General features: G+C 41.8%; 1 protein-coding gene across 1 annotated transcript in view; it reads left to right on the top strand.

Annotated features, from left to right (window-relative positions):
• DPF3 (double PHD fingers 3) overlaps nt 1–27,517 on the top strand; it is a 248,393-nt gene that overhangs the window by 95,400 nt on the left and 125,476 nt on the right. The window contains 2 exon segments of the mRNA XM_014558984.2: nt 5,885–6,045; nt 23,266–23,373. Coding sequence (XP_014414470.2) covers nt 5,885–6,045; nt 23,266–23,373 — 269 coding nt within the window.

Below are 27,517 nucleotides of genomic sequence, written 5' to 3'. Positions count from 1 at the left end.
AGGAAGTACCATTCACACTGAAGTTTTTATGAATGGTGCCTCCTGGTGTGGCTTAGTGCAAAATCTGAGTGGCTGTGTGCCGGGGCCCTGCAGCTGTGGTTCCTGCCCTCGTGGAGTTTAGAGTCTAGTGGGGAAGACAAATATTAAACATTGCATTGAGTTGAAAGTGACATTATTAATATTATTATTATTGTTTTTGTTGGAAGAGGACAGAGTGAGGGAGGAAGGGGATGGACTCCCTCTTACCCATCCTCTACAGCTCTTCCTATTTTAAGTATCAGAAACACTGTCTTAGCTGGAGCTGCTCTAATAAAATAACCACAGACTGGGTGGCTTAAACAGCAGACATTCATTTCTCACAATTCTGGAGGCTGGGAAGTCTGTGATCAGGGTGCAAGCATGGTCTAGGCGAGGTCTGGTAAGGGTCCTTCCTCTTCTGGGATTGCAGACAGCTGCCTCCTTGCTATGTCCTCACATGGCACAAAGAGAGAGAGAGAGAGAGGTGGGGGGAGGGAGGGAACTTTCTTGTGCCTTTTCTTATAAGGACACTAATCTCATCATGGGTGCTGTACCTTCATGACCTAATTACCTCCCAAAGACCCCATTACCAAGTGCCGTCACATTGGGCTGAAGGGAGGGGGTGTTTAGGGCTTCAACATAGGGATTCTGGGGGTGGGGGACACAGTTCAGTCCATAGCAAACACTAAACTTGGTTTTCTTTCAAGGGCAGCTTTAGGAACTGTGTAACTACAAGGTAAATGAAGAGTTTCCCCCTCTTTGCCAAATATTGCCCCCTGCTTGCAAGTTATTATAAAACGTGGCACAAATGGGAGAGGGCTCTCCGCACCACAGTTAGAGTTAGACATGTTTAAATGCAAACAGGAGGACGTTAGCATATTGGTGGAGATGAGTCTTAAGGTGTGTGCACGCGGGCAGTTGTGGCAGTGTGGGCGGACAGCAGGGAAGCCCCATGCCCACCCAGGAGAGGGGCTGATGAGGGGAAGAAGGGGCCAGAAATTCTGCCACAGACCAGGGCTGCTCTATCTATGCTTATCTCTGTTTATGTGCACAAAAAGCAGTGATCGGCCAAAGTCCTGTTTTTACAGCCAGAAGGGACCTGTGGCCACGTGGTGGGAAAGGAGAGAAGGGGATAGCTCCCCGAGACATGAAAGAATTCAGTGCCAGCTGGGATAAAGGGAGGGGAAGGGTCAAGGACAGCATGCTAGGGAGATGCAGAGTGGTGTTCCCTCAGGTCCTCGCCCCCACCCCTGGAAGCCCGGAGACTCCAGGGAGAAGCAGGCTCTGGTGGGACATGAGGACTTGGCTCTTGGACACATTTGATATAGGGCAGGACACCTGTCCTCAGGTCAGAACACAGGACCAGAGGGACAGTGAAGAGGGAGGTGGAGCCCAGGTGTCTGGGTGGGAGGGTTGGAGCAGGACAGTGGAGATGGGATCTAAGCAAACAGGCGAGGTCTTGGGAGAGGGGTATGGAAGTGTGAGGAAGAGGAGCAGAGGGTCTCAGAGGAGTGCGATGGGCTCTGAAAATCCCTTTTGAAGGAGTGTTACTCTTCCCACTCTGAATCCTTTTTGGTGCCTGGAATCCACTTCTCCACGGATGCGCTCAAGCTGGGGCACTGGCAGGCTCTCAGAGCCGGGATGGCTCTCTCACCCCAGGCTGGATAGCCAGGGATCCCACAGAGCCCCTCATGAAGCCCCCAGAAGGCCCCCAGAAGCCGGCAGCCTGCACTGCTCCAAGCAGCAGGCCGTGGGGGACTCCTGCTCTGGTGGAGCGCCCAGCAGTTTGTTCCCCCACCTTTCCGGCTCCCGATTGCAGCCTTGAGTAGCCTGAAGTCAGTTGTTGATGAGAACATCATTCTACTCCGCCTCTTGCCAGCTTCTTCGAGCCCAAGCCATCTATCATCCTGTGGAAAATCCAGCCTCCTTGGTTTGGTGCAGACAGGTGATGGCTGAGACTGGGCCGTGCCTGACCCAGCCTGGGGCGCCCTGGTCACCCCTGCACAAAATGAGTCATTTTGGCTGCCAGCCTTTCCCTGCTCCCTCTGCCCCTTGCAACTTTACTGCAAATGTCACCCCTGGGATCCTATCGTTGTGGGATTTTTTTTTTTTTGAGAAATACCATATTGAAAAGGACATTTGTCCCCTCTGCTGTTTAAATTGCTTTCCACGGGTTAGGGAGTCCTGGGCATTGATTTTCTTCTCGAGAACAGAGCAAGCCCTGTGAAGATTTTGGCTAATTAACTTTTGGAGAAGTGCTGCTTGAATTTATCAAAGAGGGTGAAGTCTCTTTTCTCCTCCCATATCTTGAAAAGGGCTTTAAACTGTTGTTTCCGAATCCCTGCCAACACCTAGTCTGTTTAAAAGTGACTTCCCTGGAGACATGGCAGAGGGTGATGGCTGTCACATTTTTGTAGCTTCACTCTTTAATACGGTTGTTCCAGTCCTCAGAAAATCTCTTGTGTTTACATAAAAGAGGTATCATTCACACAAAGATTACATTTAAAAATACACATTTTCCCCCAGCATGCCTGTTACTAATAACATTGCATGTTATGAAAGTGGAAAGTATTTAAGATGAAATTAATTTTCACCCAGCGAGCCACTTTGTTTGACTTTTTCGTTCCATTCGGTGTGGGGCATGGACTTGGCCAAACTCACTTCTCGTTTTCAGCAAGTTCATTTTCTTATTTCTCTCTTTGGGACTGAAGCTGTTGGAAGTGAGTTCCAGGCATGTCGGGAAAGGTCTCATTTGAGACCCTACTGTAGATTTCTTTTGTATTGACTTGCAGAAGGTTGTTTGGAAAATGAAAACCCTCTTCTCTCCAGTTGATGAATTTTAGTGTACAATTTTCTTCCTTCCTTCCTCCTTTCCTTCCTCCCTCCCTCCCTCCCTCCCTCCCTCCCTTCCTTCCTTCCTTCCTCTTTCTCTTTCTCTCTCTTTCTTTCTTTCAATGGGTTCTCTTTCAGCAGAATTTCTTGAGTCAGAATAGTTATCTTTTTTTTTTTTTTTTTTGTCAGTCTGTCGAAAGATGGTGGGAAACCAGATGAAGGTTTCTCACATTGGACAGTTCTCTGTCCTGTGTTCTTGTCAGTGCTCATTCATGTGGTGTGGCTGGTCCCTGTTTTGTGGAGGGGAGCTGGAGCTCCTAGGACACCCTGGACGGCTGTGTGTCATCTTGCCTGGACAGTTCTGTTACAACGAGCTGCCTTGCTTAGCAGAAGGAGGCATTTAAGCTGGTGGGACACAGATGCGAGTGCTTTGTAGGAAATGGTTCTTTATTTTTGATCAATCTCATGATCCTTGTTACTGACTTTGATTACATCAGCTTATGCGCAGTTCCGTTTTATAGCATCTTGATGGGCTTTCATCCTCCCTCCCCCGTTCATTTCCAGCTGTGTGACTATTATAATTTGATTACCGTTAGGTTTTGCAACTGCTAGACACTTTCTGAGCTGTTGTGCCTTCCTTGTGAGAGGGAAGATGTCCAGAGGTAAAAAAGGAGCAAAGGGCTTTTTTTTAGGAGGCATGTCTACAAGGAGTTTCCAAAAGACACCTCAGAAGCTTTAATGATTGTTTTGTCCCAGAATAAGAAATTTGCTTTAAATTCTTTTGTAGAATTTTACCCACTGACTTTTAAAAAAGAATATAGAAGATAAATACTGTATGGTATCACTTATATATGGAATCTAAAAAGTACAACAAACTAGTGAATATAACGAAAAAGGAGCAGACACAGATACAGAGAACAAACTAGTGGTTATCACTGGGGAGAGGGAAGGAGGGAGGGGCAATATAGGGGTAGGGGATTACAGTTACAAGAATATACAGGGAATATAACCAGTATTTTATAATAATTATAAATAGAGTATGAATTTTAGAAATTGTGAATCACTGTACTGTACACCTGTTACTTAGAAAACATTGTACAACTATACTTCAATAAAAATTTTAAAAAAGAATACAGAAGAATCCATTAAAAATTTCTTTCTTTAAATATTTTGGTTAAGAAATATATTATTTTATTTATTTTTTATTTTTGGGGGGTGAAGTAATTAGGTTTATTTATTTATTATTTTTGGTGGAGATATGGGATATTGAACCCAGGACCTTGTGCACCCTAAGCATGCACTCTACCACTGAGCTAGACTACTGTCCCCTATTTTAAACTTAGCCCCCAACCCTACCCCTCCTCCCATTTTGGCTTCCTTGAATCTACATAGACCAAAACAAAGGGACATTCATATTGTCCCTTCAGAATGAGCTACTTGATTCTCCTTTTTGGCTCTGCAGTCCTTGTGGCTCCTCCCTTTCCTGCCTTTTCCACCCCCCTCCATGAAGAAGCTCAAGTTTACCTTGAAGGCATTTTGTTACTACATTTGTATTTCTTTGGGCCATTTATTAATCTGTCAAGTGCCTATCTTTTATTTTTTAGGTATTTGATCTCATTGATAATGTTTGTGTTTTACATTTGATCAGTTATATTAATGTTGTGTTTTTGGTCTTTGAAAAGGACATGATCCTAAAAAGAGTAGCATCACCACGTGTCCCAAGGATGCCAAAGACTCAGGAACATAAAATTTACTGTGCTGAATCAGATCACCACTCCAGCAAACCGGAAAGGTCTTTCTATTTGTGTTTTAAACTCTGGGAATTGAATTATTTTGGGTTCAACATTCAACTGTTATTATTTTAAATGCTTCTTTCATTCGTTTTTTCACCAGAAAGTTATTTTTCTTTAAGTGTGTGGTTTTAAAAGATTGGTGACTGCCCTTCTTTACCTCCTCCCTCCTATAGTAGTTCTACTTTCATAGGATATTTCCTCTGACCTTCTATTCTTTTATATGGAGTGTATTGTAATGGAAATCTTTGTGTCTGTGTTAGTAGTTAGAGTGCCTTTGCTGGTTACTGAGATAGGAAGGAAGGGAGCAGGGCATAACCGTTTAAAGAATGACACAGCCATTGAGAAAAACAGGATAGGACATAAACTAGTTAGAACCAGCTAGGCCCAAGATGGCAGAAGACTTGACTTCCAGCAGACCTTGAGCCTCATTATATGCTCATTGTAATATATTGGCGTGCTAAGTGACATACCCACAGGTGCCATGGCAGTTCTGAGGCTGGCTGTAAAAGGCCAGTAAGTGGGCAGTGACCTAATTCCTGGAAATCCCCACCCCTTCCCCAAAATAGTTGGAATAATCCTCTCACTTGTTAGCACATGAAATTACCCAGCCCATAAAAACTAACCACCCCTGCACCCCAGGGCCGCCTCTCTTGCCTTCTGAGATAGCCAGCAGTCTGTCTATAGAGTGTGTATCTCTCTAAATAAACTTGCTTTTACTTTACTATGGCTTGCTCTTGAATTCTCTCCCGCACGATGTCAAGGACCCCCAGTAGGCGGGGTGCATCCCAGGAACTCGCCTGAAACCTGGGATATGGCCATCCTCTTGCATCCCATTTTCCTGCAACATTACCACTGGGGAAAAAAGTGACCAATTGTGGGGGGGGGGGTTGGCCTAGTAGATCCTATGCAGAAGGGTGTTCCAGAGCTGCCTCCATTCTGGAGCAGGACTTAATGCTTCTTAGAACAGGGACTTGTCACTTTTACTGGTGGTTTGTTTTTGGGGTCCTCGTTTCTTGGTTAAAGAGTTTTTCTAAGTTCACTGGTGGATTTGGCGTAGGAAATAAAACCTGCTGGAGACAAGACACTGAGTTGGATTCTGCTCCTTGACAAGGTTCTTGGTACACATTGCCTTGGTCATCAGAACTGCAAAATCTTCCCAGGAAGGTGAATGGGTGACATCAGTTTCTCTCTGGGTGTATTTTGGTTTTCCCTGGCCTTATTCCTCCTCTGTCTCCCCGCAGGCTCGGGGACCAGTTCTACAAGGAAGCCATTGAGCACTGTCGGAGTTACAACTCACGCCTGTGTGCAGAGCGCAGTGTGCGACTCCCGTTCCTGGACTCGCAGACCGGGGTAGCACAGAACAATTGCTACATCTGGATGGAGAAGAGGCACCGAGGCCCAGGTGAGCCATGCCACCCCTGGGGCGTGCGCATCTGCGGGCTCCCAGCCTGGTTGCAGGTGGACCAGAGATTGTCCGGGATTCCCGGCAGCTGGCGTAGGGGAGGGGCAAGCTGTTCAGGGAACCGGGGATACTTTAAAGAAGCTCAACTACTTCGGTAACTCTTGGCTCCAAGGATGGTGTGGGACATTGAAACCACATTGGCGGCGAGGGTGGAGTGAAAGAACTCGGGATATTTAACCCCTAAAAGGGGAGACTGAGGACTGACACCTTTTACTCTGTGTGTTGGTGTAGCTTAGTGGTTATAAGCTGAAAACCCGTGGTCAGATTTTGGTTTGAGGCTGAGCTTTGCTGTGAAACCTATTCCCCTCAGGTTCCTCATTTGTAAAATGGGGATACTAATAGTGCCTACTGAAGGATTTTGTCGGGATGAAATGAAAATATTCATAAAAAGCGCATAACCTGTGTTTAGCACATAGTAAGCATGTGCTCTAAAAATGCTGGCTGTTAGTGTTAATGTTATTGTTATTATTACTATTACTGTGACACTAGTCTCTAGGCTTCAGAGAATAGAATAAAGACCGACGGGTGGAGATCAGGGAGCAGTTAGAAGAATGCAGTTTTCTGGCTCTATATGGGTATATTTTAAAAACTTTTCATTATGGAAAAATGTCAAACCCATACAAAAGTGGAGAGAGCAGTAAAATGAATTTCTGTGTATTTATCACCCAGCTGCAACAGTGATCAACTCATGGCCAATCTTGTTTCATTTATACTCACCCCCCACTTTCTTCCTTGAACCCGAGTTATTTTGAAGCATATCAACACAGCATATTATTTCATCTGTAAATTTTTCACCATGTATCTCTATAAATGGTAAGAAGGTAACACAGCAACCCACGATAGCTATCAAAGCTCAAAGTTAACAATAACACTTTAATAACATCAAATATTTGTTCAACGTTTATTTCCCGTGTAGTTGAAATCAGGATCCATGTAGGACTCCCACATTGCAGTGGCTGATGTGTCTCTTCAGTCTTATCAAATCTGTAGCTCTCTCTCTCTCTCTCTCTCTCGTGGTATTTGTGGAAGAAACTGGGTTGTTTGCACTGTAGGGTTTCCCAGAGTCTGGATTTTCTGATTGCACCCCCATGGTGTTATTTCTGTGAATTGGTAAGAACAGACTCAGGTTCAATTCTGGTGGCAAGAACAGTTCCTAGGTGGAGATGTGTATTTTCATCAGGAGGCTTGTGGGGTCTGGATATCTCTCTCTCACCAACATTAGCAGCCCTGGATCGTGATTGCCTAGATCCTTTATTCTATTAAGGGTTGCAAAATGGTGACATTCAATTTGAGGCTGTCATTACTTTTTTATTTATTAGCTCTACAACGTTTAGAAAGAGAAACATCTCCTCATTCAAATTTTGGTTATTGTGATGTATAGTTCACATATGGAAGGAGGGATAAATGATGTTTTACCTTTTATTTACCAGTTTTCAAAATAATGAGTTGGTCCCCTAATATTCTCCAAAGGCAATCAGTAAAGTTATTATTATTATTTTTAGTACCATCATGAATTCACAGATTTAAACATATTGGATACATTTCAGTTCGTTGTAGCTTTTACTCTTATTGATGCTTCAATGGTCCCATCTTTGGCCAGTGAGGGCTTTTGTCCATTGCTGGTGTTTTGAAACAACCTAGTAGTTTTGGATCGCTTCCTTGCTATCCTAATATTGGGACAAATGTTTGAGGCACATTTTGTACATATCCTGCCCCAGACCTGAAATCAGCTATTTCTCTAAGGAACTCTGTTTCCTCTTTGTAGGAATGCTATTTTGAGACCACAGTCTGGTGGTGCTCATTGCCCGTGGGTTGGTCTGTTGTTTCTAGGACTTTTCAGTGAGCAGAACTAAAGAAACATAATTTGTTTTTTTTCTTTTTAAGAGAAAATACGTAATGAAATTTACTGATATTGTCCATTCAATTCAGTTTTACATGGTTTTTACCTAACTATCTTAATTTTCTCTTTTTTCCCACATCAAAAAATTCCTGGCTATTAATGATGCCAGCATAATTACTTATTTGCTTTATTCCGTGATATATACACAATAAGATCAGCATAAAGTGAGACTACAAACAATACATTTGCTGAAGTGATTTAAGGGCTTTTTTCCTCTTATTTTTGCAATTTTTTTTCATCCTTAGCATATTTCCCATTAAGCTTGTCAAATTACTGTGTTTTAAGGTCACTTGAAATAGTTCTTCTGTGTGGTTGTGCCACTAACAATACGTAGCTGGATTAATTTGTGTGATTTTGCTTTCACTTATTAAGGGTATTGCTACTTAAAAATTTTTTTATATAGTTACTTTGTCTTTTTAAATTAACTTTTTATTTTGAAATAATTATAGATTCACAAGAAGTTGTAAACATAGTACAGAGAGATTACCTATACCCTTCACCCAGGTTTCCCCCACGGATATAACTTGTGTAACTACAGTACAGTGTCAAAACCAGAAAATGGACATTAGTGAAATGTGTGTGCGTAGTTCTATGCCATTTTATCACGTCTAGATTTGTGTAACCACTACCACAATCAAGATATAAAACTATTCCATCACCACAAAGATCTCCCTCATCCTACCTCTTTATAGTCACACCCACCTCTTCCTCTCTTCATTTTCTTTCTTCCTCTCTTCATTTAACTCTCTTTATCAACTCCCATTTATAATATATCTTAAACATTTCCTCTATGTACGTTGAAAATAGTATCAGACAGACTGATAATTTTTGCTTCAACTGTCAAATGTAATTTTAAAAACTTAAGAGAAGTGCCTTTACTCAAGTTGTATTTACTCAATTTTTTAGTCTTTTCTTGTTCTTTCTTCCTTCCTGATGTTTCAAGATGCCTGCTTTTGTAGTTCCTTTCTGATTGAGTACTCTCTTTAGCTGCTCATTTAAAGTAGGTCTTATGGTAACAACTCTTAGTTTACCCTCTTCTGAAAAATGTCTTGATTTGCCCCTCATTCCTGAAGGATATTTTTTGTTGGATATAAAATTCTGGATTGACAGTCATTTTATTTTAGCACTTGAAAAATATCTTGCCACATCCTTTTGGACTCTGTGGTTTGTGATGAGAAATCTGCTGTCATTCAAATGTTTTCTCTTATAAATAAGGTATCATGTTTCACTCAATGCTTTGAAGATTTTTTTTTAGTGTTCAGAAACTTGAATTTGATATATCTTGGTGTAGATTTCTTTGGGTTTATCCTTTTCAGAATTCACTTAGCTTCTTGAATCTGTAGGTTTATGTGTTTTTTTTGCCAAATTTGGAAAAATTTCCACCATTATATCTTTGAATATATCTTCAGCTTCACTCTCTTTCCCTCCTCCTTCTGAGACTCCACTGGGAAAGAAAATTCTGAGACTCCAAAATATTATAGTCCCACAGTCGCCCCCACAGGCCCTGTTCTTCTTCTTTTTTCCCTCCCAGTCTGTTTTCTCTCTGTTGCTCAGATGGGATGATTTCTATTGTGCTCTCTTCAGGCACACTACTTCTTTCTTCTTTGATCTACCCTCTGATTCTGCTGTTGAGCCCATCCATGGAGGATTTGTTCTGTTTTTGTTGTTTTTGTTTTTCAGTTCTAAAATTTCCATTTGTTATTTTTTTATATCTTCTACTTCTTTGTGGGACTTTATATTTCTACATTTGTTTCAAGTATTCATAATTGTTTGTTTGAAACATTTTTTTGATGGCTACTTTAAAATCCTTGTTGGATAATTCTAACATTTGTGTCATTTCAGTGCTGGTGCTGGAATCCGTGGTCTTTTCTCATTCAAGTTGAGATCTTCCTGGTTCTTCATATGAGTGATTTTGATTGAATCCTGGACATTTTGCCTATAATATTATGAGACTATAGATGTTATTTAAACCTTCTATTTTCACAGACCCCTTCTGACACCATGCTGACAGGGGAAGAGAGGTGCCCCTCATTCCTGTCACATGGTGTGGAAGCCCAGGGTCTCCATTCAGCCTCTGTTAACATGCTGGTAGGGGAAGAGCACCTCATTATTGCTGAGTGGGGATGGAGTTCAGAGTCCCCACTAAACCTTCACCAATACCAACATGGTTGGGAGAAGGAAGGGTGCCTCAGTACTATTCCCTGTGTGGCCTTCACTGACACCATGGGATGTCCGCTCATCACTTGACCTCCTGACACTAACCCAGCAAGGATATTGGGATGCCCTGCTAGGCTGCCCCTTTCCTGATCCTTTGGATAGAGATAGCAGTATTTTCTTGGGGCTTTTTTGGTCTATATTTGTTGGTGTTTCTGGGTTATCAGCTTTCCAAAACCCAGTCTGGGATATGTAAACCAAAAAGAATGCCCAGGGAACTCACCACTCTGTTGTTCCTTGGGTGAGAATGTCCCTAGCTGGTCACCCCTGTTCTCTTTACCCTTCTGTGTCTTCCTTTTTGTTGGATAAACAATGTCTAGGAGTTTTATTTGTACTTAGTGGGAGGAATATGGAAGAGTATATCTACCCCATCCTTCCAGAAGCAGAAGTCTCTGGGTTGCTTTTTTTGTTTTAAAAAAAAAAGTTAATGGCTTTATATGAAGTATAACTGACGTAGTATAATCTGCACATATTTAACATATACAGTTTGTTAAGTTTTTACATGTGTATACCTGTGAAACCAGCACCACAATCAATATAGTGAACGTATGCATGACTCTCAAAAGTTTCCTTTTGTCCTTTCTAATCCCACCCTCCTGTTCTTCCTCCTACCTCTACCTTTCACCACTTCCAAACCCCAGGCATGCTTTCTGTACTGGAATCATACGATATGTACTTCTTTTTTTGGTGGCTGGTGGTGTGTGGTCTTCACTTCTTTCTCTCAGCCTGGTTATTTTGAGATTATCCATGTTCTAGCAGGTATCAATGTTTCATTCTTTTTTATGCCAAGTAATATTCCATTGTATGGCTATATCACAGTTAGTTTATCCATTCATCTGTTGATGGATGTTTGGGTTTGTTTCCAGTTTTTGACTATTATAAATAAACCTGCCATGAACATTTGTGTGTAAGTCTTTGTATGTACATATACTTTCATTTCTCCTGGGTAAAATATCTAGGAGTATAATGGCTAGATCATAAGAGAGGTATATGTTTAACAACATAAGAAGTTGCCAGGCTGTTTTTCAAAGTGGTTGTACCATTTTATGTCCACTCCAGCAATGTATGAAAGTTCCAGTTTATCTGTATTCCCACTAACACTTGGTATGGTCAGTTTTTTTTTTTTTTTTTTAAGTTTTAGCCATTCTAAGTGTTCTGTAGTGATATTTCATTGTGATTTTACTTTATACTTACCTAATTAATGTTGAGCATCTTTACATATGCTTATTTGCCATCCATATATATTCTTTGGTAAAGTGTTCAAATCTTTGGACCATTTTAAAATTAAGTTGTTGGTTTTCTTATTAATAAAATTTGATAGTTCTTTATATGTTCTAGATACAAGACGTCCAAATTTGTCCTTCTTTTTCAAAGTTATTTTGGATATTTTAGGTCCTTTGTATTTCCATATGAATTTTATAATCAGTTTGTCAATTTCTACAAAAAATCTGCTGGGATTTTGATTGGAATTGTGTGAAATCTAGATCAACTTGGGGAAAACTGACAGTTCTCAATATTGAGTCTTCTAACCCATGAGTATAATATATCTTCCCACTTATTAAGGTCTCTTTTAATTTTTCTCATCAATAATTTTTAGTGTCAGTGTATAGGTCATTCACATTTTTGTCAAATTTATTTATAAGTACTTAATATTTTTGATAATATTGTAAACAAATTTTTAAAAATTTAAATTTCTGATTTTTCTTTGCTAGTATACAGAAATAAAATTTTTTAATGTGTATTCATCTTGTATCCTGCAACCTTGCTCTACTTGTTTATTAGTTCTAGTAGCTTTCTATAGGTTGCACAGCATTTTTTACATAGTTGGTTAGTGAAAAAAGAAAACTTTTCTTTTTGGTATGAATGAGTTTTTTTATTTTACATGTTCATCACACTGCCTGGAATGTTCAGTACAATATTAAGTAAAAATTGTAAGAGTAGCTCCTTATGCTGTTCCTGATCTTACAGCATTCATTCTTTCATGATTAAGTATGATGTTAGCTGTAGGTTTCTTGTAGTTTTTTTTGTTTGTTTGTTTGTTTGTTTTGTAAATCAGATTGAGGAGTCTCCTAGTTCTAGTTTGATAGTTTTAAATCAAGATTGGATATTAGATTTTTCAACTGATTTTTCTGAGTCTATTGAGAGGATCATGTGACTTTGCTTTTGTAGTTTGTTAATATGAATTACATCGACTGATTTTTGAATGTTCAACTAACATTGCATTACTAGGATAAACTCTACTTTGTCATGATATATTATCCTCTTTATATATCATTGGATTCACTTTGCTTAAGTTTTATTAGAATTTTTGCATCTACGTTCATGAGAGATATTGGTCTATAGTTTTCTTGTATTTGTGTCTAGTTTGGGTATCTGGATGATGTTGCCCTCATGTAATGAACTGGGAAGTATTCTCTCCGTTTCAGTTTTCTAGAAGAGTTTATGTAGAATTCGTATTTCTTCCTTAAATGCCTTGAAGCCTTCACCAGTGAATCCATCTGGGTCTGGCAGTTTCTTTAAACTATAAATTTAATTTCTTTAATAGATATAGAATATTCAGGCTATCTACTTCATCTTGAGTGAGCTTTGGTAGTTTGTGACTTACATGGAATATGTCCTTTTCATCTAAGTTGTCAAAATTTGTTGCAAAAAATTGTTCATACTATTGTTGTATTGTCCTTTTAGTATCTGTAGAATCTGTAGTGGTATCTCATTCTTATTCCTTATATTGGTAATTTGAATCTTCTTTTTTACCTGATCAGTCTGATTAGAGATTTGTCAGTTTTATCGATCTTCTGAAAGTAATAGCTTTTGGAATAATTGATTTTCTCTTTTTTTTCTGTTTTATATTGTATAGTTTTGTTTTGATCTTTAATTTTCCTTTCTTTTGCTTACTTTGGATTTAATTTACTCTTTTGCTTTTTTCTTAGAGAAGAAACTGAGTTTAATGATTTGTAATCTTTCTTTTCTAATATAATTTCTCCCTAAATATAAATACTGCTTTAGTCTCATTTTATAAATTTTGATATTGTGTTTTTATTTTTATTCAATTGAAATACTTTCTGATTTCCTTTTTTATTTCTTCTTTTGCCCATGGATTATTTAGAAGTATGGTATTTAGTTTCCAAATATTTGGGAGATTTTGCAAAGATATACCTGTTTTTTATTTCTAGTTTAATTCCATATGATCAGAGAATACTCTGTATGACTCAGACCCTTTTAAATTTACTGGGACTTGTTTTATGGCCCAGAATATGATCTACTTTTTGATAAATGTTCTCTTTCATCTGGAAGAGAATGTGCACTTTCTTATTGTTGCTTGGAATGTTCTAGAAATATCAATTAAATCAGGTTGTTGATAGTATTGCTCAAATCAACATTCTTACCAATCTTTGTATTTGTCTATAAACTATAAATTATCCAGAAAGAATGGAAATTTCTGACTATAATTGTGAGTTTGACTATTTCTTCTTACAGTTCTTTCAGTTTTTGCTTCATGTATTTTAAATTTCTGTTATTAGGTACATGAACATTTAGGATTGTTATATCCTCTTGATAAATTGATCCTTTTGTCATTATATAATGACTTTTTAAATTTCTACTAATATTCTTTCCTCTGAAACCTACTTTCTATAGTATTAATATAGCTATTCCATCTTTCTTTTAATTAGTGTTAGCATGGTATATCTTTCCCCATTCTTTTAATTTTAACCTATTTGTGTCTTTATGTTAAAAGTAGTTTTTTAAAAAATAGGTAGCACTTAGCTGTGTCTTGCTTTTTTAATTGTAACCTGTTGATTTTTTAAAATTAATTGCACTTAGATCATTTATATTTAATGTGATTATTGTTATCATTGGGTTTAAATCCATCATTTTGCTATTTGTTTCCTCTTTATACATCTGATTTGTCTTCATTTTCTTCCTTTTTGGGGATTAATTGAATTTTTAATTATTTCATTTTATCTCTTTTGTTGGCTTATTAACTATAACTCTGTTTCGTTGTTTTAATGATTGCTTAGTGTTTATAGTATGCATCTTTAACCACAGTTTACCTTTAAGTGATATTATACTACTTGATGAATAGGATATGGACTCTATAATAGTATTGTGGTAAACAGAATAATGCCCCCCACCCCAAAGATGTCCACATCTTAATCCCTGAAACCTCTGAATATGCTACTTTACATGGCCAAAGGGGCTTTGCAGATGTGATTAAGTTAAAGACCTTGAGATGGGCAGTTTATCTGAGATTATCCAGATGAGCCTCATATAATCATAAGGGTCTTTAAAAGAGGGAGGCAGGAAGTCAGAGTCAGAGCAGGAGATGTGACAACAGAAGCAGAGGTTGAAATGATGCAGTGGAGGAAGGGGCTGCAATCCAAAGAATGTAAGTGGCCTCTAGAGGCCAGGAAAGTCAAGGAAATAGATTCTCCCCGGAGTCTCCAGAAGGAATGCAGTTCTGCTGACACCGTGATGTTTGCTCAATAAGGCTGATTTTTGACTTCTGACCTCTGGAACTGTTAAATGAAAAATTCATGTTGTTTAAAACCTCTCAGTTTGTGGCAATTCTTTACAGCAGCAATTGGAAACTAACACAAGTGTACTCTAAAATGAAAGTATTGGCTATGACCTTTGTGCAATTGTTATACATTTTATTTACACCTATGGTATAAACATCATACTGCATAGCCATTATTTTTGTTTAGCCAATTATCTTTTGAAGAGTTTTGAATAATAATAAAAACATGTTATATAATTACTGATGTACTAAACCATTTCTGATGCTCTCTGTTTCTTGGTGTAGATATATATTTGGATCTAGTATTAATAAAGGATTTCCTTTAACATTTCTCGTAGTGTAGATTTGCCAATGATTTATTCTTTCAACTTTTGTATGTCTGAAAATATCTTTGGTTTGCCTTAGTTTTTAAAAATATATGTTTGCTGGGTATAGACCCTAGATTGACAAGTTTCTTTTGTCCCTTTCAGTACTGTAATTATGTTGAACCACTGTTTTCATGCTTGCTTTGTGTCTGATGACTAATCATCCTTATCTTTATTCCTTTATGTGTAATGTGGCTCCTTCCTCTGGCTGCTTTTAATAGTTTCTCTTTATCACTGTTTTTGAGCAGTTTTGCTTGTGATGTTCCTTGTTACAGTTTTTTCCCCCCAGGATTCTTGTGCTTAGTTTTGTTGAGCTACTTGTATCTGTAGGTTTACAGTTTTCATCAGATTTTGAAAATTTCCAGCCTTTTTTCCTACAAGTATTTTTTTCTCCCCTCTCTGCCCCTTAGGGACTCCAATTATACATATGTTAGGCTCTCTGAAGATGTCCCACTATGCTGTTCTCCTCCTCCTCCTCTCTTCTTCTTCTTCGTCTTTAAATTCTCCTTTCCCGATGGGTTTTATTTTGGATAGTTTCTATTGCTGTGTTTTTAAGTGTACTGATCTTTTCTTCTGCAATGTTTAATCTGACATTAATTTCATCCAGTTTTTTTTTTTTTAATTTCACACATTGTAGTTTTCATTTTTAGAAGTTAAATTTGAGTCTTTTAAAAATAATCCTATTTTTAGCTTTTAAACAACTGAAATACGAATAATAACTGTTTAAATGTTCTTGCTGTTAACTCTACTATCAGTGTCAATTCTGCTTTGTTTTCAATTGATTTTTTTCCCTCTCATTATAGGTCATATTTTCCAGCTTATTCACCTGCCTTCTATTTTGGATTGGATTCCCACCATTATGAATTTTACCTTGCTGGGTGCTGTATATATATTTTTATTCCTATAAATATTCTGGAGCTTTGTTTTGAGACATTGTCAAATTACTTGGAAACAATTCAAACTTTTCTTGTCTTGCTTTTAAGATTTGTTAGGTGGAACTGGAGCAGTGCTTTGTCTAGATCTAATTATTCCCTATTAGTGAGGCAAGACCATTCTCTATACCCTACCCAGTACTCCATGAATCGTGAGGCTTTCCCAGCTTGCTGGTGGGACCAGACTATTCCCAGCCCCCTATGAACTTCAGGCACTGTTACCTCTAGTCTTACCAGGTGGTTCTTTCCTTGGTATTGAGTAGTTTCCTCACAAGCATGCAAGATCAACACTGAGCTGAATACTTGGAGGGGACCCTTTGTGGATCTCCACAGTTCTTTCTCTGTGCAGCTCTCTTCTGTTTACTATTCTGTTCCTTGAATTCTAGTCATTTGGATTTTCCCAGACTCTCAGCTCTTTCTCTTCAACTTAGACTCAGGGAGTTTTCTGGGTTCTACCCATGTTCCTCTTCCCTGTGCTGCAGTCTGAAAACCCTCTCGAGGCAATAAGCTGGGGCAATCATAGGGCTCATCATTTTTATTTCCAGTGTCTCAGGGATCACTGCCCTTCATTGCCTGATGTCCAGTGTCTTAAAAACTCTTGTTTCATTTTCTTCCTTCATTCCTGGTTTTAGGTGGGAAGGTAAGTCTGATCCTTGATACATTGTCTTAGCCAGAAACAGATGTTCCTTTTATATTTCAATTTAATTTAATTTTGAAATCATATAAAATATTTACATGGTTCTAAAGTCAAATCTACAAAGCATGGTATATTCAGAGAGTCTAGCTCTATTTCTGTTCTTCTACCCTGTTTCTTTCCTTTTTCTAAAGGAAACTTTCTCTTCTACTGGTTAATATTATTTTGTTATTTGTTCTCTATAAGTAGCTTTAAAAAATCTTTTTTATCTTTCCATAAAAAACCCTATGCAAACACATAATATATGTATATATATATATGTGTATATCCTCATTTGTTAAAGAAATGATAGTATTTTATATGCACTATTCTCCACCTTGCTTTTTTCACTTAATAATATATCCCATTGCAGTGTATATTTCAATGGCTTCATTATATCCATTGTGTGGATATACTATTGTTTATTCAACCAGGTCCCTGTAGATGGACTTTGGATTGTTTCCAGTCTTTTTCTAGGTTTGAAAATACTACAATAAATTCATATTTTTGTATTTTTGCATGTGAACCTATGATATAGATCCCTAGAAGTGGAATTGCTGGGGCAATCAAAGGGCAAATACATATGCAATTTTGCTAGAGATGCCAAATTTCCCTTCATAGGGTTGTGCCATTTTGCATTCTCACTGGTGGTGGATGAGACTGATAGGCATATTTCTAATAGCAGACTCTTTCGACAGCATAGTAGACTTCTTCATGGAAGGGTTAGGACTAGAATTACTTCAATAGAGCCCAGGGTGGAGACTCAAGTCAGGGATATTGGAGAGGCAGCTCTTGTATCAGGTAAGAGTCAGATCCAATAACTTCTAAGCTCCCTTCTCACATTATAATGTTATTACTGAAAAAAGATCTCTTGACAAATTTAGAAAGCACATCCTGGTGAGTATCTGATTCTCCACACATCTTCTGTGCCTTACTACATTGTTTTTATATTACCAAGGTGCATTTCTCCATGAGCAATTTTAGTTGGTGATAAGAAAGGACACAATAAATTCCACAAGTGGCTTGATGGAGGAGAGTGGATGGGCTGGGGACTCTTTTCCTAAGTGCTTTGGTATAGGGAGCTGCTTTCTCAAGGGCAGGACTCTGTGTTCTAAGCCTGCTGTGTGTGGACCAGCAATGGAATGGCTCAGAGGAGAGTTCTACAGGATAGTGGAGAGGTTTCGAGTGTGGACTGGGGACTAGGCTACCCTTATGAGCTATGTGGCCCTGCACCAGTTACTTAATCACTGTTAGCCTCACTGTCCTCATCGTTTAAATGTCTCGTAGGCTTGTTGGCACAATGAGATAACAGTGAGTGTGAAGTGTTAGCCTAGGACAGAGTGAGAGCTCAGGAAATGTTAGCTACTGTTACTGTGACAGCTTTTGAGTGTGAAGGGACCGGTGAGGGGCCTGGGGACCTCTGGGCCAGAAGAGGCAGGCAGCATTCTGGATTTGAGGTCTACTTTGCTAGCAAAGTCCTGGCACATGGGACACGGAAATTGACTCTTAGAGAGAAGCTCATAGAGAAGAAGGGGAGGGGAGGCAGGAAGGGGATGCTTGGTGAGCCAGATAGAGAGCCATGCTGAATACCCAGGACTGCAGACTTTCAGGGAAGAGAGAAGGCACTGTGGCCAGGGAATGGTTCAGGAGTGCTTCACTGAAGAGGTGGTCCGTGAGGTGAGGGCTGCTCTTAAACGAGCCAAGAGGAGAGGGGAGGGCAGAACACCAGAAATGACATGGTGTAAGTGCTTGTGAAATACATCATCCCAGCCCCTCAAGTCCTACCTAGGGGCTTATCACTCATCCCTCCAGGTCTGTAGAGTTGGTCCAAATTGGCATTTTCAACCACAGATATTAATGGAGCACTTATTATGTGCTGCACCCTGGGGAAATAAACATGAGTAAGTTTTGATCTCGTTTAAAGTTCCTTGTGTGGGAGGCTTTTGAACTACAGCTGCCTTGGTGAATCTCTGATATTCTGGTTCAGTAGGATTGGGCTGGAACCAGGCTTATCTGTCCTATTCAATAACTGCTTAGGCGGTTCTAACTGCTTAGACACGCAGTCTTGGTGAAGAATCTCAGGCTCATGATTAGGTGTAGTCACTGCCTCTTTCCCCCGACTCCCATTCTCCTCCAGTTTTTGTCTTCACAGTTTGCTCCCCTTCAGACCCAAGCAGGTGGATGGGATGGATGGTTGGGATGAAGATACTTGTCTACTCTTGGGACAGAGGGTGGACACACTGATATAAATACACAGCAGGGAGGTTGATTTTTATTCAAAATAAGGACGAGGGAGATTCTGTCCCAATAAGAGTTGGCCAACAGTGGGACAGCGTCCTTCAAAGTAATGAGCTTGCCACTGAGGGAGGGTTCCATGGCAGCCGCGCGGCCACCTCCCTGAGCTGCTACAGGCAGAGCCCTTCCCTGGTGGGCTTGAACTGCCATCGCTCAGCTCCCTTCAGGGGAAGAGGAAGCCACTCCAGTGCTTCTTTTCAAATCTGTTCCCATCCCATTTCACCTTCAGAATTCTTAATGGCTCACGCTGTATCTGTCAGAGGTGCTCATAACACTCAGGATCCACCTGCTGAACCGGGGCCACGCATGTAACAAGAGATTTGTCTGGAGTCTGCCGACTGCGCAGGCGTTGAGCTCATCCTGCTGAATTTTCCTGTGGAGCCAGTTCTCCCCACAGCCAGTGTGTGAGTTCCTGTGTGGATGTGTGTGCCCGTGCGCGCGTCCATCATGCCTGTGCTTGCACATGAGTGTGAGTGTTGTACCTGGAGTTGCAGCTCAAAGTAATAGAAAAGCAGTTTGCTCATTGGGGTGTGTGAGTGGAGGGGGAGCTGTGGCCTTGGTTACTGAGAGGGCTGGTCCCCGCTCTTGTCTCCCACCTCCCTCTCCCCTCCTCCATATCCCCCCGGCCCCAGGCTCACTCCTTCAGGTTAATTTCCCCGGTTGCAGCTGTGCCTCCATCCCCCGCCTCCCCCTCCTCCCTCCTCCATCTACCGCACACATGGGCTTTGAGTTATGTGCCTCCTGTTCTAATGAGATAAACAACATAACTCTCACGAGGCTCTGCTCATCCCTCTATAAGTGGAACTCCAGGGCTGAACGTGTTGGCCCTATAAAGGCACCCTGGTGCCTGTCAGCTCAGGGAGGAGGGCAAGGAAGGGGGCGGGAGCCCTGAGAGAGTTCTTGGGGCCATTTGCTTGTTGATACCAGTCGAAGCAGACATCAAAGGGAGGCCTGTTTCCATCCTTGTGGCTAATGGAGCAAAGAGCAGCCTTGTCATGCCGGTGGGGGCCTTGTCCTGCCACGTGGGCAGAGAGTCCAGGCTTGTCTGAGTCAGCTAGCTCATGATAATTAATAACTGGCATTTGTATGAGGCTTCATGGTTATAAAGAGCTTCTTGAATATCAGCTAATCCCCACGACAGTCCCTGTAAGGTAGGTATTACTAACACCCTTATCTTACAGGGGAGGGTACGGGCTCAGAAAGGTGGTGAGATTTCTAAGGTGACAGAGAATGGGTTTCGAGGGCCTGTGCTCTTCCTCTGAACCGTGGAGCTTCTCAATCCAAAGTTTAAGAATGAAATAGACAATCCCTTCTTCTAGACATTCAAACTTCTTCCTAAAATGGACTATCCCCGGAGGGTGGACCTGCAGCTACAAGCTGAGTGGCCCGAGGCAACCTTGGTGCCCCTGACCCACAAGTGCAGTGACCACAGTCTCAGGGAGGTCAGAGGAACTGGACAAGTTTCGACTTCTTATCACTTAGTATCACTTGAGTATGCAGGTCTGGACTAGTTCCTTCTCACTCGCCTGCATTTGGTCAGGTTGGAAATACCAGTGAAGTAGCCTGTGGGACCAGAAGGAGTCTAAGACACAGATTCCCATCTTGGGGTGGGTGAGGTGGGTTCTGTGCTCAGTTCTGAGCTCATCTTCTGGGGTCCCTCTAGGATGGTTTGGATGTGGGTGGAGGAGTCTCCTGGAGCCAGAAACAGCAAGGCCAATGGTCATTCCCTTCTGCATTTCCCAGGCTGGTTCTCTTCTGGTTGAACCAGTATTTCTTGATGTACCTTCCAGGCACTGTGCTAAGTGTTGTGGATACTCGAGATGGACATGGCACCTGCCATCCTGGATCTTATGAAACTAGTGGGGATGACCGTCTAGTAAGCAGGCAATTAAGATGCTTTGGGAAAAATACAGGGAACCCACTGGAAAAACCATTAAACCAGTCTTGGTACATGAGAGAGAACACCCAGGCAGTGACTAGCTGATGCTTAGACATCCAGAGGTTCTTTGTCAGATTTGGTAACAATCTATAAGTTTCTTAAAAAACAGAATCGTTCACTTTCCCCCGCCCCATCCCCTGCCACCTATATTCAGATTGGGTAGGTCTGGCATGGATTTTGAGCATTGGTGGTAATAAATTCTCCAGGTGATTTTTGGCTTCAGCCTGGATTAAAAATCACGAATCCAAGAAGAGTGGGGTTTATGGGACTAGTTCTGGGATATGGAGCAACAGACTAGCCCTTGTACTTGACCTTCTCTGGGATCCTGGGGACACCAGCCTCAGAAGTGGCCAGACATCTGGAAGGGAATCCGACTCAGTGTACTCATTTGAGAATTATAGGATGAGAGGTGCTGTGGTCCTGGAGTGAACCACACCAGAAACGTCAAACTATTCCCAGTGATGCCCTCCTCAAACAGAGGTCAGAACTGGACCTCACATGAGAGGGAGACCAAGCTTACTTTTTCTGATTGATTTCTATAAACCAGCCAGTCTAGTTCTCCGAGTCAAGGAGCTCAGAGCTTCAGGATCCTTCTACTGTGCAGAAGACCTTGCAGTTATCAACAAAATCAAGTATTAGAATGACTCTAGGATGTGATGGGCCCTTAGCTCATAACATCAGAGATTTTTCTGGAGCCTCTAGGCTCCATCACCCTCAATGGTTTCTAAGAATCAAAAGGTAGGGGTGGAAGGGTCAGGACTCCCAACTTGTTCACAGCCTAGCAACCTGTGGGAGCAGCTGTGTGATTAATAATGAAACTTAGCACATAAAAAGAATTTGAAAATTTTGTTTCCTTTAGTGCTGGAATAGTTGCCTCTGCTTTGGATCCAAACCAAATGGGTAGAAATGACAAGTATGAATGAAAAATGAATGAATAGATATATAGCGATAAAACTTTTGTAGATTTTTCTCTGAAAAGTGCAAAAATGAAGCCAGTTTTTCTCATAACTTTTAAAATTGGAAGACAGCAGATGGGAACAGGGTTGTGATGTTTTCTCAGCCCCATGGTCCTAGGCCGAGGAAGTGGCCCTCTCATGGGAGGCTGCCTGCATCTAACAGTTGTCTCGTGCCACGTGTGTCTACAGAAGACTGAGTTGTGACTTCGATGAAAGTGAACTGGAACATACCTGTTCATTCATTCATTCATTCAGCAAATGTTTAGTTTGATTCTTCTCTGAGTCCGTCACGGTTCTGGCTCTGGGGATTCTGACGTGAGCAAGACAAGGTCCTGTCCTCGCGAGGCCTTTCATTCTGGCGGGGGTGGGTCAGTTGGCTTCCTGGTTTATTAGGGGGTGCATTGGGCAGTCTTCTTAGTCTGCAAATGACCTGACCAGTCTTCAGCCCTCTTCCTCTCCCCTCAGCCTCCACCCTGCCCTTTTCTCTGGGACTAGACCATGGTCTAGCGTGGGGAGTCCATGTTCCTGCGAGGCCTCTGGCTGCCATGCTACGCACCACAGGATCCACAAGCGTGTGGCCTGATGAGCAGGAAGGCTCCTCCGGGCTGCTTGGCATGACAGATGATGCTGGTGCGGAACTGTGGTGTCAAAGGCCAAATCTAAGTGGAGACTCCTGTTGGGAGACAGTGTGACATGTTTAAGCCTGGCCACTGGACTCCTGCTCATTTCTTTTTGTGAGGCCCAGGAAAGGGCAGGGATGTACAGGTCTGCCAGCTGTGCAGGCACGGAGCCTGGTCTCAGGAGCAGGCTTATGTTCTGATGGAGTTTGCACAGGGCTCCCTTTGGCTTCAGTGAGTTGCCTAAAGCCATCAGTGGGTGGAAGAAGCCCGTGGGTAGGAGATCTGGCTCCTTGATCCTGTTTACTTGAAATGTTTCCCAGTCTGGGCTGTCTGTAGGTAGATGGACTGACCTCTGCTGCTCCACCTGGAGGGGAACCTGCTTGACCTGGACAGAGGGGCAGTTGATGGGCAGTAGCTGGATACGCACTGCCTTGGAAACCCCGTGATAAGGTTAAATCTGGAAAAGTCCCTCTTGTGGTTTGAAGGTTCCTCTGATCTTCTTCCTCGGCCAGGAGAGAAGAACTGGTTTTGGTCACAGTGATGGCTCATTTTGGCATGTGCTTGCTGAGACAGCACTGTGGAGCAGACAGAGCAAGGGTCCTGGGGTCAGATGACCTAGATCCTGCCTCAGCTCCACCGTCTACCAGCTGTGTGACCTCTTACTGTGAATGAGACAGTTAGACAGGGTTGGTTTCCAAGGCCCTTCCAGCCTGGAGCCTTTAACCTTTACACTGTCTCTGTCCACAGGCCTCGCCCCAGGCCAGCTGTACACGTACCCTGCCCGCTGCTGGCGTAAGAAGAGACGATTGCACCCGCCTGAGGATCCGAAGCTGCGGCTGCTGGAAATAAAACCTGGTCAGTGCCCTGTGGATCTTGGCTGGGCCTGTGATGGGAAGGGTGGGGAGTGCGGGGCTGCTTTGTCCATAGAGCTGAGTTTTCCAGGACAGTGTGTCCACGTGGTGCTCTCAGGAATAACCAGGTCCATATGCACCCCCCCACCCCAACCGGCTTCCCTCTCTCTTGGGGTCTCAGGCCTTCCCCTTCCTTTTGTCTTTCTCTCGCTACCCAAGGAGAGGAAAGCCAGCAGGCACAGGGTGGGAACGGGCCCAGCAGGGATGACTTTCGCAACAGAGTGGAAGGAACTGCAGCCCTTTAGAGCCGGGGGTACCTTCCTGTGGCTTCGAGTAAAGCAACCTCGTCCCGGACTGTGTGTTTCTAAGGAGGACAGTGAACCCTGTACCCTCTTCCCCCTTACTGTGAATGAACTTCTGGAGCATCTTACAAGAAAAGGGCCAGCCACTAAAAACAGAACCCATCTTGGACATGGGAGTGAAAGAGTTTCAGTTCAGAATTTGCCTCTAGGTGATGTTGATTGCTTTGTGGCCATGCAGAAGGTATTGGTTAGTCTTCTTGACTACTGATCTGTTATTACACTTCTGACCGGATGGCCATTTTTAGACCTCATGGGTTGCAGCAAGGCCAAGGGGTTGCCCTGGGTCCTTAGCTTTAAGGGAACCTCTGGTCTGGGGGATGCCAGAGCTGGGACATGACTCAGAGTGGTGGCAACCGTGCTGTTAAGTGGAGCAAAGGCAGAGCTGACATACCCCCTCCCACTGTCACCAAACAACACAGATCTGGCAAGGCTGGTTGCCTAGTGATGCCACCTCACTCCTGCCTTTCCACACTGGCTCCTTACGCTGCCTTTTCTCTGCAAAATCTCTGCTTACAGCTGTTGGGATGCTTTCTCACGTTTCCATTGTTAAGCATGCTTTGATTGTTCACTTTAACCCAGATTTCACTTGTGCAAAAGTTTTGTTTGTTAGGGGTAGGTGCTCCACCCAAGTTCTCAAATGGTCTTGCACAATTTACAGACCCTTGCAAAAACTGAGGTTGTCTCAAGCTCCCTGAGATGCAGGTTGTGGGAGAGCCAAGTCTCCCAAAGCATGATAATGTAAGCCACATGTATCATTTTATGTTTTCTAGTCTCAGCATTCAAAAAAAAAAAAAAAAGAAAAGAAAAGAAAAGAAAAAGAAACAGGTGAAATTCATTTTAACAATGCTCTATTTAATCTAACGTAATAATATCATTTCTACATGTAATCAATATAAAAATTATGAATGAGATATTTTGCTTTTTTTGTTATTATTTTTAACTCCAGTGTATATCCTACACTTTTAACACATTTGAATGCACACTGACCACATTTCAAGTGCTTGATTGCCACACATGGCTAGTGGTGGCCATATTAGTCATTGTGGTCCTAGAATTACACTCAAAGTGTGGTCTTGACTAGCAGCACTGGGACCTTGGTAGAGATGCAGAATCTTGAGCTTCACCTCAGACCCTCTGTGTTAGAATTTGCATTTTATCAGATCCCCAGGACTGCATCCCCAGAATGCATATCGAAGTGTGAGAAACACTGGCTTTGAAGACTTAAAGGTGGCGATACCACAAGTCAGTATGACATGACTCCACACTGTCCCTGTTTCTTTATTAAACATAAGTAATTGTCGATATGAACAATTTATTTTGGAGGTGGGGGCTCCCTCCTTACCTGTTCCAGATCCGTTGGTCTTGGTCTCTTGGATGTGGCATGGATGAGTGATGAGGTAGTCCCTGGTTTGATTCTTAACTGGACCAATTTAATTCTACCCCACTCAGAGCTTTGCAGTAGGTGCTATGGCGAGAGGGGGAGCACATGCCCACTGGCTGTGTGGGCTTTGAGCGAGGGTACTATTCTGTCACTAGTTGGACGTGCGTCCATGTTGGAGTATGTGAACCTGCTGGGTATATCTCCCCACCTGTAAATAGCACAGTGGTTCCTGGGATTCCTAGCCAGCCTCACAGCTTCCTCATGAGGATCAAATGAGCCATGTGCAATGGTATTTGCCTTTTCTTACCCTTTCAATTAAAAATCAAAAAAATTTTTGAGTAGGGAATACAGTCACATGTTTTGACATTCCAAAGGTATAAAAGGATATATTGTATGGTGAAAAATAAGATGCAGTCTCCAAAGAGGCATCGATGGTACCGTGTTTTGGGGGATTCTTCAAGAGAGAGTTTATACACGCACCAGGAATTACATCCATATGACCTCCCCCTCCTCTTTGCACCCAGCATAACCACCTTGCACTTTGCCCTTTCCATTAAAAAATGTGCCTCAGGCATTGGCCATGTCAATATATAGTTTCCTCATTTCTTTTTCACAATTACACAATATTCCATTGTATGATTGCATCTCTACTTATTTAACCGGGCTGTTCCCAATTTTTGTTTCTAATTTTTCCGATTTAACCAGTGAATCAATGAATATTTTACATGTATATGAGGATATCTCATATGTAACTTGTTAATTTAAATGATTTTATTATAAATACTTGACACCAACTTAGTCTTTATTCTTTTTAAAAGTCTCTATTCTTAATATTCATATAAAAAGTATCTATTAGGAACACTTTATATCAGACTAATTGGATGGTCTTCTATAAAATCAAAGACATTTAGTACTGTAAAATATCTCGGACATCATTAACTCCAATTCTTTATTTCATTGAAGTCCAGACAGGTTAAGAGACTTGCTCAAATTCACACAGCAATTCCTGTGGGAACTGGCAGAAAATCCAGGTTGCTCAATTTCTCTGTTCAGTGCTGTTTCTGATTCCTCATGCTGCTGCTGGTATGCTAACTTAAGTTTCTTTAAAGAAATTTCAACAAGTTTTTTCCCTTAAAAACTTTATTTTATGATTGTAAAACGAATACATTAATTATTAAAATACACCCAAGAGACGGTTGAAATTTCTTCAGTCATAAATGTCAGACACTTAAGTCGAACTACCTTAAGCAAAAAGAGGGAAATAGGTTCATGTAATACTGAACCCAGAGTTGATCTGGGCTTCAGGCAAAGCTGCATCCAGGGGCTCAAACATCATAGTGAGGGCTTTGTGTCCCTCTTTCTACCTCTAACACTCTCTTCTCCTCATGGGGCAAGCAAAGTAGCCACCAGCAGCCATAGACTCAGCACTCATCATATCCAGCAGAAAGGCTGTTCCCTTCAGTAGCTGTGGCAGAGAAGTCTCTGGAAGGACTGATTAGCTGAGTGGGTTTAGGTCTACCCCACCAATTACTGACACTGAGGAGATGGGGCACTCTGATTGAATCCTCCTCATCATAACCAGTATCTGAACAGCACACTAGTTTACAAAGTTATGAAGCATTTTCATTTATATCACTTCCTTTGGTGATATAACCATAGCCCTGGGAATTGGAGAAGGAATGAAGGGGTAAAAGTGTTATAAGCTCATTTAATAGGCTATTGGCAAAGCCAAGCGGGATTTACTGTGCTGCTCACGAATCTGATAACCTATATTCTCACTATTGGTGGGACTGAGGCTAGAAGCTGCTTTACCAGTGTCTGGTCCTTTTGTCTACAGACTTTTAACACAGGCCTCCTAGTGCTGAATGTGGAGAGGGTAAAGGAAGACCCTGGGGCTGGCAGTGTGCTGTAGCCAAGTGCCCTGTGGCACCGTGTCTGTATCTGGGATCACATGAAAGGTTTCTTGGGCTTTGCCTTCACGTTTGGGGCAGAGGCTGAGGTGGCTGTTCCAGGCCTCAGCAGGAAAAGGCCCAGTGTCAGAGATGGCCAGGGACCTGTGGGACGACCCTCTCTGGAAGGATGAGCGCCAGGCTCATTGAGGATGTGCCCTCAGAGGTGTAGCCATATCTCATGGTGGCACAAGACCCTAGCAAAGTCGGGCCCACCCAAGGCAGGCTGGCTCCTCCACACCAGCACCTAGCAGGCGCTGAGAAACAGTAAGCTGTCCAGAGCTTTTCAAATGACAGAGATCCTCCTCGGTGAACTTGTTCCCTCTCTGGGTAATCAGACCTACTACTAAGCCTACTGAAAACAAAAACAAAAACCCCAAAGCCTCGGGCCACAGGTGTGTCGTTTCTGTATCATGTTCTGAGTCTGTACCACTGGGCCGGGCCTGACTCTTAGGA

This window comes from Camelus ferus, chromosome 6 (genome assembly GCF_009834535.1).
Source record: "Camelus ferus isolate YT-003-E chromosome 6, BCGSAC_Cfer_1.0, whole genome shotgun sequence".
NCBI lineage: Eukaryota > Metazoa > Chordata > Mammalia > Artiodactyla > Camelidae > Camelus > Camelus ferus.
Note: the sequence above shows the minus strand (reverse complement) of the source record. Positions and strands in the feature narration are given on the sequence as shown.